At 45.1% G+C, this 11,412-nt stretch overlaps 1 protein-coding gene across 1 annotated transcript; it reads left to right on the plus strand.

Annotated features, from left to right (window-relative positions):
- Window positions 1-7,097: 7,097 nt before the first annotated feature.
- LOC100444944 (small ubiquitin-related modifier 2-like) lies at window positions 7,098-7,582 on the plus strand. Its single transcript, XM_054555292.2, has one exon. The coding sequence runs from the start codon at window positions 7,122-7,124 to the stop codon at window positions 7,407-7,409; it is 288 nt and encodes a 95-aa protein (XP_054411267.1). The 5' UTR covers window positions 7,098-7,121; the 3' UTR covers window positions 7,410-7,582.
- The last annotated feature ends 3,830 nt before the right edge of the window (window positions 7,583-11,412 follow it).

Below are 11,412 nucleotides of genomic sequence, written 5' to 3' on the forward strand. Positions count from 1 at the left end.
GCACGCCTGTAATCCCAGCTACTCGAGAGGCTGCGGCAGGAGAATCACTTGAACCCTGGAGATGGAGGTTGCAGTGAGCTGAGTTTGTGCCACTGCACTCCAGCCTGGGCAGCAAGAGCAAAACTCCATCTCCAAAAAAAAAAAAAAAAAAAAAAAAAAAACTTGGATATAGGCAAGGAAAAAAAAATAGGAATCCATCTTTTCCTATGTTCCCACCAGACAGATGAGAGAGTGACATTGTGATGGTGGCTGATCCTATGCTCCTTCCACTACTCCTTAGCCAGGACAGAAGTAAAGGGGAATGCAAAACTCATTCACGATTTGCCCTTGCACTTAGGATAATATCAAAACTTAGAACTGAAAGCAACCTAGTTCCCTGCTGCTATGTTAATACTAGGCTGGGCATTCTTTTCAGTCCTTTTTTTTTTTTTTTTTTTTTTTTGAGACAGAGTCTCACTCTATCACACAGGCCGGAGTGTAGTGGCACGATTTCGGCTCACTGCAACTTCTGCCTCCCGGGTTCAAGCAATTCTCTGCCTCAGCCTCCCAAGTAGCTGGAGTTACAGGCGTCTGACACCACACCTGGCTAATTTCTGTATTTTTAGTAGAGATGGGGTTTCACCATTTTGGCCAGGCTGGTCTTGAACTCCTGACCTCATGATCCACCTGCCTTGGCCTCCCAAAGTGCTGGGATTACAGGCGTGAGTCATGGTGCCCGGCCTTCAGTCCATTCTTAAGCACTACTGAGGGTAAGTAAAGATCACCCAGCTACGTACTGTAAGAAAGATCTGCTCCTTGGAGATAAGTATTTGAACCAACTGAAAGAGCCTATTTATGTAAGAAGACAAATGACAAACCTCACTTTAAGACTCTCTCCTCGGCCGGGCGTGGTGGCTCACACCTGTAATCCCAGCACTTTGGGAGGCTGAGGTGGGTGGATCACTTGAGGTTAGGAGTTCAAGAAAGACCAGCCTGGCCAATGTGGTGAAACCCTGTCTCTACTAAAAATACAAAAATTAGCTGGGCGTAGTGGTGCATGCCTGTCATCCTAGCTACTTGGGTGCCTGAGGCAGGAGACTCACTTGAACCTGGGAGGCAGAGGTTGCAGTGAGCTGAGATTATGCCACTGCACTCCAGCTTGGGCGACAGAGCGAGACTCTCTCCTCATTGAGTCCACAGATCTGAGGCCACTATGGTATCAACTCTGCCTAATCCCAGCTAATTCTCAGCCTTGTGAAACCAGCCTTCAGTCCTCCAGCCCAAGCCTTAAAATTCTATAAACATCCTCCCCGACCTTTCCCTTTGAAGACATTACTAAAACTCTGTTAAGGGTGTGTTCTCCATTATTGCAGTGGGTCTGGTAAACCTAGCTTTGCGGGACAAATGTGCCTTTCATTTTGTTTCGCTTGGATTTTGTTTTGTTCGTTTTCTTGGTGGTCTTCTGGGGAAATTGATAGTTGGCACTTCCTCACCATGGCCTGTAATGAGTCATGAGTCTTGGTCGCCACTTATCTTCCTGACTTCTCTTTTCCTTGCTGTCTGAGTTCCAGCCCCAGAGGTCCTTGGTCAATTCTTCCATTGCACTATGCTTCCCCCCACCCCCAACCATGCCTTTGCACATGCCATCCCTCCTGCCTGAAATGCTCCCGACTTTGTTTACCTGGTTAGTTCTTACTCTTCTTTCAAATTTCCTTCTTTACCTGGTTAGCTCTTACTCTTCTTTCAAATGTCTTATCACTTCTAGGAAGCCGTCCTTAGTGTTCATGATTAAGCCAAATCTCCCCATGATTTGCTGTTTACAGGCACGTATTTTGCCTTTATAGCACTTACCCCACTTGTAATTTTACCTTTGGTTTCTAGTGATTTGACCATTGTGTCGATTGCTCTGGAATGTAAACTCCCTGAGGGCAGGCGTTGTGCTTGTTTTGCTCACCTAGTCCTTGCACTTCACCTGAAACATAGTAGGTGTTCAGCAGAGAGTTCTTGGATAGGTAAAAGCATGGATGGATGGATGGATGGGTGGATGGATGAATGGATGAGTGGATGGATAGATGGATAGATGGATGGATGGATGGGAGCAAGATTTCACTTCAAGCCAGGCACGGTGGCCCACGCCTATAATCCCAGCACTTTGAGAGGCCAAGGCCTGTAGATCAGCTGAGGTGAGGAGTTCGAGACCAGCCTGGCCAACATGGTGAAACCACGTCTCTACTAAAAATACAAAAATTAGCTGGGGGTGATGGCACGCACCTGTAATCCCAGCTACTCAGGAGGCTGAGACAGGAGAATCACTTGAACCTGGAAGGCGGAGGTTGCAGGGAGCCAAGATCGCACCACTACACCCCAGCCTGGGCAAAAGAGTGAGACTCTATCTTAAAAAAAAAAAAAAAAAAGATTTCACTTCTACTAATGCCTCACAGTTGTGTGTTGGTGTCAGTGTGTGTGTTTTACTTGTTCGTAGCTTAGAAAGCAGAATGTGAGGGATGGGGACACCCTCAGCTGCAGGGAGAAGGCAGGAGTCTAGAGTCCTCCTATGAACTTGGCGCTGGAGCCTTTCCACGCTGAGACACTAAATGTCTCACCCAAGTCCTCTGTCCAGCCTCCCAGTGAGAGCTGAAAGGGCTCCAGCCCCACATGTTTCCTTTCAATGTCAGGCAAAGTTGGAAAATCTCCAGCTCCATCAAGGAAGATTAAAAAAAACTTTTATATTCTGTTCAATTCAGCAAATATTTACAAGCTTCTCTAAAGCACATCATTGAAACTGGATTTCCACCAAAGGAATCCACACATTGGATTATCTTGGCACAGGATATTCTAGATTAAATTTTTTTATTATTAATTTTTTTTTTTTTGAAACAGGGTCTAATTCTGTCACCCAGGCTGGAATGCAGTGGCAAAATCATAGCTCACTGCAGCCTTAGCTTAAGTGATCCTCCTGCCTCAGCCTCCTGAGTAGCTTGGACTACAGGCATGTGCCACTATGTCTGGCTAATTAAAAAAAAAACAAAAAAAATTGTAGAGACAGGGTCTCACTATGTTGCCCAGGCTGGTCTTGAACTTCTGGGCTCAAGCAATTTTCTCCCTTTGGCTTTCCAAAGCACTGGGATTATAGGTGTTAGCCACCATGAACAGTCTCTAATTTTTTTTTTTTTGAAACTGAGTTTCACTCTTGTTACCCAGGCTGGAGTGCAATGGCAGGATCTCGGCTCACCACAACCTCTGCCTCCCAGGTTCAAGCAATTCTCTTGCCTCAGCCTCCCCAGTAGATGGGATTACAGGCATGCACCACCATGCCTGGCTAATTTTGTATTTTTAGTAGAGACAGGGGTTTCTGGCTATCTCGAACTCCTGACCTCAGGTGATCCTCCCGCCTCGGCCTCCCAAAGTGCTGGGATTACAGGTGTGAGCCACTGCGCCCGGCCCAGTCTCTAGATTTTTAAGATAACCTACCTCTTGAAATCTCAGATAGGGGCTGGAGAGCTTCCTCCCAGAGCATTGCCCACACACCCAGTTTTAAGGAATGCATAGACAAGTAGGCATCCCTGTTCTTGGAACTGTTAAGGCATATAAGTTACATCAGGACACCCAGCTGTCCTTTCTTATTGGCTGATGACAGATCTTATGCTCCTACATTTCAAGCTGGGAACATATCCACCATCAATTTTTTAAAAGACAGTATTAAAAAACAGAGAAGTCATTCATTTTGTTATTTACAAATTTTTCACAGTGTAACTGACAGCTAACAGCTACACAGATTTTAAAAAGCACAATTTAATGCACTATCTGTATACCTGTGAAACCCTCAATATCAAGATAACAAACATATCCCCCTGCAAAAGTTTCCTCAAGCTTGTCTGTCATCCATCTCTTCCCTTCCCCCCAACCACACATAATCACTGATCGGCTTTATACCACCATAGATTAGTTTGCATTTTTTAATGTGGTAATTTCCATTCTAACTTAGAACATCTCTCCCTCCCTTCCTTCCTTCCTTCTTTCCTTCCTTCATTCCTTCCTTCCTTCTTTCCTTCCTCTCTTCTTTCCTTCCCTTCCTTCCTTCCCTCCTTCCTTCTTTCCTTCCTTCCCTCCTTCCCTCCTTCCTTCCTTCTTTCCTTCCTTCCCTCCTTCCTGTCTTCCTTCCCTCTTTCCCTCCTTCCTTCCTTCCCTCCTTCCTTCCTTCCCTCCTTCCTTCCTTCCTTCCCTCCCTCCTTCCTTTCTTCCTTCTTTCCTTCCTTCCCGCCTTCCTTCCTTCTTTCCTTCCCTCTCTCCTTCTTTCATTCCTTCCCTCCCTCATTTCCTTCCTTCCTTCCCTCCTTCCTTCCTTCCCTCCTTCCTTCCCTCCTTCTTTTCTTCCTTCCCTCCTTCTTTCCTTCCTTCCTTCCTTCCACTCCAGCGTGGGCAACAGAGCGAGACTCTGACTCAAAATAAAATAAAAATTTAGTAGGAACAATCTTTACATTTCATATCAAAAACTCACTAAGAATTTAGGGAAGGAAGCTTCTCCTATAAGTACTCTGGTAACTGGCAACAGCAATTTGCAAGCAATTTATGGCTCTGTATTTGCATGATGTTCACATGGGAAATAAGGTGTTGACTGTTGACATACTTCTTGGCGAAGGCTGTTTGAACAACTCATGCTTTTTTAAGAAGTTCTTAGGAGGCTTTGGACCCCAAGGATTTGTCATGACCTGCCAAATGCCAACCAGATTTGTAACTAGGCTCCTACCAAGCTTAGCTTTCAAAAATATGCATACTACGCATAAACATACTATTTCTCCAGTGTTACCCCCTAGCAAAACATCCCTTTGTGCTTCAGAGGAATAAGGAATCCTTCAGCAAAAGATCAGAACCCCAGTTGGGCAAAAACTTTTCTAACTTTGAACCTGTTAGGATAACAGCAGTGGCAAGAAGTGTCATAACAGCTGTCAGGATTTACCAAGGGCCAGGCATTATGCTAACCTCTTCCACTTGCATTGTCTTGCTAAATCCTAACAATCCTGGAAGTTAGAAATTCACACTATTCCCATTTTGCAAAAGTGGAAATGGAGGCTCTGTGAGGTTAGGTGACTTGCCTGAGGTCACTTGCTCTGAGTGGAGGAGGGAGGATTTGACGCTGGATCTATTTGCTGAGATGATAACCTCTAAAGCATCTGCCTTTGGCGGTCAGCAGGTATGCAGCAGATACTGTCACTGCCCCACCCAATACCTTTGCTGGGTGTCTGCTTCCTTTTCCTAGGGATTGCCTTGGGCTGGGGGTTGCCCTGGGCTGACCAGAGCTGCCTCAGAGTTTCACCACCCACCACCCACCCCACTGGTCTTGCACTTTCCCACGCCAGGACTGACAGCCAGTTCCCTTCCTTTGGGTGGGATAAGCCCTGGAGTGCAATTCCCACTCCAGAGTTCCTCCAGGATCAGGGCTCTCTGGAAACCACATTTTAGTTATCTTCTTCCCCTGCCCTATCCTGCTTCCACTGCTGCTTCCCAGATATTCTGGCAGAATACTTCCTCAGTAATTTATTTGCACAAGAATCCTTATTCCAGGCTCTGCTTCTAAGGAACAAACCTAAGACAAACTTATTCAGGGAAAGGCAGGTTTACCATGATGGAACAAAAGGAAGGATAGCCCTCCTGAAGGACCTCTCCCCTCTGGGGCAGTTCAGGGCCCCAGAAGCACTGTGGGTGGCATAGGGTTGGTTCACAGAGTGCAAGACAGTAGAACCATGACAGGTGTTGGGAGCAGGCACAAGGTCTCAGATCTCAGCTTTTGGAGTAAACAGAGGCTGGCACTCGGCACTCATAGCACCTGCCTCATGAGATGTGATAAGTGTGATGGAAAAGCCTTCTGGCATGGCACAGGCCTCGTACAACTCACTGACTAAATGATAGATGTAGTTGGGGATTTCAATAGAGGAAATAATGTTTCCTGCTCCTCTCCCCCAGCCCCAACCTCAAGAACTGAGCAGAGTATATAAAATCGTTACCCTAAGTGCGCCAGAGAACGTGGTAGATACTGATCGACTGCTTTGCTCCTAACCTCTAAATTTGAGCTAATAGGCTTAAATCAGGGAAAGGCTGACATAATCTTTTGAATCCAAATAGCCTAGAACCTTTTGCTCTGCTGAAAAATGCAGAGGAGGTGGTGTGTTTCTGGGGTTTAACTGGAAGGTCCCAGAAGTTGGGTTTGAGATTCTTTGAGATCCTCCTTACAGAGCCTTTGTGGTCTTCAGGTTAGGATAAAGCCAGAGCGTGTTAATACTTGCTCGCCCAACCAACCCATCTCTACCGTCTCCACTAATTTCACACCACTATCAGATAGATTCCTTCCTCTCTATCCTCACCCCAGCATTCCAGTGCATTCAAGCTTGATTCAATGCCATGTCTACATCACAGCTAAAGCTTCATTCCTTAATCCTCCACGTACTCATTTAACAAACACTTACTGAATTACTGAATGTCTAGTTTTTGCCAATCACTACTCTAGACTCTGGGAAAACAGTGAGCAAGAGGTAGCCCACAGTCTAGTGAGGGAGCAATGTCCATGTTTGTGCTCCATGCTCTCCTATTTTTGCACATTCTGTTCCCTCCACCTCTCAATACTTGTTCCCTTGAAGGCTGACCCACTATATTCACCCTGTAAGTCCCTGCTCATATATCACTGTGTCCTTCTCAAAACTTCTCTGACCTTCCCCCTGCTGGGTCAGGTACCCCTTCCCTTAATTTCTAGAGTCTCTTGTTCCTTCCCTCTCAGAGCTCCTATTGCAGAACATTGCATTGGTATGTTTACAGAGGGTGAGTTCCTTGAGGACAGAGATTATGCCATTCATTCATTTAACCCTTCCTTCCTTCTTTGATGAGCCAGATAGTGTGTTAAATGCAAGGGGCTGAGCAGCAGTTAATTACAGACAAGCTCCCTGTCCCACCTTCATGACACTCTCACTCCAATGGGGGTAGACAGGAGCAAAGTAACTCATTTTAGGATTTCTACACTTTAGCACATGGAGAATAGTTCCTACATGCATAAAATGTAGAATGAAGCCTCCTGGTGCTGCTTGTGTGCTTGTTTGGTGCGGACCTGGTACCTCTGTTGTGAAGCGGCACCTGAGGAGACTCCGTTGCTCGCTATGGCCAACGAAAAGCCCAAGGAAGGAGTCAAGACTGAGAACAACGATCATATTAATTTGAAGGTGGCGGGGCAGGATGGTTCTGTGGCACAGTTTAAGATTAAGAGGCATATACCACTTAGTAAACTAATGAAAGCCTATTGTGAACGACAGGGATTGTCAATGAGGCAGATCAGATTCCGATCCGATGGGCAACCTATCAATGAAACAGACACACCTGCACAGTTGGAAATGGAGGATGGAGATACAATTGATGTGTTCCAACAGCAGACGGGAGGTGTCTACTGAAAAGGGAACCTGCTTCTTTACTCCAGAACTCTGTTCTTTAAAGACAAAGATTACATTCACAATTAGAAAACTGCAATTTGGTTCCACCACATCCTGACTACTATTGTATAGTTTTCTCTATTCTTTCATTTCCCCCTTCCCCATTCCTTTATTGTATATAAAGTAACTGGTATATGTGCACAAGCATATTGCATTTTTTTAACTAAACAGCCAATGGTATGTTTTGATTGACATCAAGTGGAGACGGGATGGGGAAAATACTGATTCTGTGAAAATATTCCCTTCCTCCATTAGTGGCATGCTCATTCAGCTCTTATCTTTATATTCCAGTAAGTTATTTTGCTCTCACTGTTTTAACAACAACAACAAAAACATAAAAATCTTGCATACCTTGTTCAAGTGGAGAATTTTAATGTTATTCATTTATCATTGTAAAACCAAGGACAATTGTATAACTTTTTTGTACATAGCTGTTACATGTAGGGCAATCTGTCTTTAGGTAGGGATAAATTACTCTAAAACAAAAAACAATCCTAGATAGTCTTCCCTTCAAGTCAAGTGTCTTGTTTAAATAAACTTCTTGTTTAAAATGAAAAGAAAAATGTAGAATGCAAAGGCCAAGAATGTCCTTTATTTCATGTTAGGGATCAGGGACTATGTTTATGTCACTACAGAATAAAATAAACGGAAATGGATATCTGACAGTGGTGTTAGCAAATCCTAGGTGCCCTAAAAGAGAGAGTGCCGCCTCTGCAGTTTGGGCTGCACAGGCCAGGGATCCTAAACTCAGTCACCAACAGAACCCAAAAGGCAATATGCACCTGTGATTCATCTAAGACCATTGTCTTACACTGCCCATTGTTGAGGCTGTGGTCAGAAGGAGAGTGGACCCCAGGCAAGACCAGGTGGCCCCTTCCCAGCACTTTCATTTGTTTCTCTGTAGGAAAGTAGACGAAGGGTTGCTCTTTCTCCCAATTCCTCAACAGAAGCTAAAACTTTGACATTGTGTGTATGATCTCCAGGTTTTCAAACAACTGATTAGTGAAAATCTGGAGATCATACTTACAATGGACTCAACGATCGTACTTACTTTTGGATTCAAAAGATTATCTCAGCAGTTTCAATAGAAATAGTCTGGCAGGGCACAGTGACTCATGCCTGTAATCTCAGCACTTTGGGAGGCCGAGGCAGGCAGATCATGAGGTCAGGAGTTGGAGACCAGCCTGGCCAACACAGTGAAACCCCGTTTCTGCTGAAAATACAAAAGTTAGCTGGGCATGGTGGCACACACCTGTTGTCCCAGCTACTCAGGAGGCTGAGGCAGGAAAGTTGCTTGAACCTGGGAGGTGGAGGTTGCAGTGAGCCAAGATTGCACCACTACACTCCAGTCTGGCGACAGAGTGAGACTCCGTCTCAGAAAAAAAGAAAAAAAAGAAAGAAAGAAAAGAAAAAAGAAATAGTCTGAAGTTCTTTTATCTCTATCCTGCTCCTTAGTACTGACTTAATTCAACTCATGCTTATTGAACAACACAGAAGAATAACACAACAATGAACAACACAAAAATGAATAAAACATTTTGTCTTCACCCCGCCCTAAGAAATGCATACTCAAACATAACAGCGTAAGAAAAGTGTTAATCGCCCATAGCTTCTAGAAGTGATCCAGCCCCAAATCAAAATCCCCAACTGGAGACGCTTCTCTGTATAGTTAATGCTTCTTGCCTGGATAAACTCCTAAAGGAGAAAGAAAAACAAATAACAACAGCAAAAAGCAAACAAACAAGAGGAACTGGATGAGGCTGAGAAACTGAGATCTCTTAAAATGAATGTCCTTAGCTAGAAATCTCCACCCCCACCTCGTAAAAGCCCAGGCTGTGGGACTGGAGTGGAGGTGGGATCTATGTGACCAAAGAAAACCTCCTGGCTTGAGGGAAGAGCCAGGCCTGGCACCAATGATCTCCCCCAGATGGCCACTCAAAGCCATTAAAGCAAGGGGAAGTCCCCGTGCCTCCGCTGCAGGCCGTTTCAATGAAGAGGAGGAGCCTGCCAGGAAGCAACCGGATAGCTTCCTGGTCGGAGGGCCTGCTGGTCTCGCCTCTGCATTTCTGGACAGTATTAATTTACACAGGCCCACAAACCAGCCGGGCACTCTCTAACCTATTGGGTTACATGCAAAGCACAAATAAACTTCCTGGGATAACTAACAGCGGAAATTGGAAAGGAAGGAACAATCTATCAATTATCAATAGGCAGCTCACAGGAACTTGGCAAATTAAGTAGTTAAAATGGGTAATAGAGATGAAAAGAAAACGATGGGATTTTTTAAAATATCCCTCCATAATGCAGGAGCTTAAAGGACTCGGCTGCTTTCCTTGCTCCCACAATAATGTCCCAGATCAAGTAAGGTGGAGGAGCAGGGAGAGGGGAATACTGAAGAGGCTGACTTTGCCTAGCTGCAGGCATCGCTATGGCCTGGGGAAATGGCCTTCCAGCAGAGAAGCAGGAAAGCCTGGCGTGGTACTTCCCACACTCGGGGAGTCGGGGGTGGGTCTGCATGGTACATTTCACATAGCATTTAGGAACACTGGATTGAAACATAGAGAAATGATTCCCTTCTCAGTTCTATTTCTGTCTAGTGCTACCCCTCTGATACCTCTCTGAAGCCTAAAGACCTCCCTCTTTGACAACAAGGGACTGGGCACATGGCTTTCTGTTGGCAGCCAGGCTTTTATTTTGCCTGTCTTACATCTATTTTTTCAGTTGCCTCCACGTCTCACAGTTGTCCTGGCTACCACATCGTCATTGCAGTAGCCGTCTGCAGTCCTTTTGAAATAGATTTACTTGGGTTGTATAAAGTGAGATGATTTTAAAAGTTATGTTCAGGAAATAGCAGCACCTAGTTTAGAGGGAGGTGATCATGAGAGTCTCAGCTGTGTATAAATGCATGGAACTCTTGGAAACGGCCTTGGAATTCCATGGGGTATCTCACTATATTAAGAACTGACATGATTGACCTCTAAGGACGAGGCAGAGGGGCCGCACATGAATTAAATGCATTCTTTACTTGAGTTCTTTCCATTCCTTTGTGAGGTAATACTTTGGAGGCCCCTTTTACAAATGAGGCAACCGAGGCACAGCAAAGCTAAGTCACTTGCCCAAGGACACCCAGATATGAAAATGTGGAGCCTGGTTTGCTCCCTAGAGCTGGGCGATTCAGAACATAAGAGGCAGGGTACCCTGGCTGCCCTCTGAGTTACTGGGATATGTTTACCAATCTCAAGAGTTCTTCTGAGGATTAAATGAGATCACACAGGGAAAGCCCTTGGCTCAGTGGTCTGGCATGTAATCTGTACCCAAGAAATTCTCTCTTTTTTTCCCAGTGAGATGCATAGAGCTCTGGGAGACTTCAAGGTTGTGTATCTCAATTTCATTGTATAGAGGAACCTGGAGATGGTAAGCATCTTCTAACATCATGTAGCAAGTCGCAGCAGAATTGGCTCTTTGGTTGAAATCTCTAGGATGTCTGAGTTCAACTAAAAGTTCTTTACAGCTCCCCCCAGGACTGGGCACTGACTAGCCTTCTCCGCATCCGGCCATGTTTTCAAGGCCTAGAGATGATTCTCAGTGCTCCAGAAGACACAAGTCAGACCCCAGCTCTCTGACTTATTTCACCTTTCGATAGCTATTCATAGAGCATCTCCTATGTGGGTGATGAGGACTCACAGCAGTCTCTAAGACAGACTCAGGCCCCACTCATAGAGCTTCCAGTCTAGACAGGAAGGCAGGCATTAATCAAATGACTGACCAAACAAATATAAATTTGCGATGATTTCATGTGCTATGAAGGAACAGCTCACAGGGCTAGGGGAACATGCACCTCTTTTCTAGTCTATTGAACAGCCTGCTTACTGGTGCCCTACCTCCTGTCTCCATTTCCAAACAACTTCTGTATGGCTGCTGGATTCATCTATCTAAATCCCAATTCTAATGTCACTCTTGGCTC

This window comes from Pongo abelii, chromosome 4 (assembly GCF_028885655.2).
Source record: "Pongo abelii isolate AG06213 chromosome 4, NHGRI_mPonAbe1-v2.0_pri, whole genome shotgun sequence".
Classification (NCBI taxonomy): Eukaryota; Metazoa; Chordata; class Mammalia; order Primates; family Hominidae; genus Pongo; species Pongo abelii.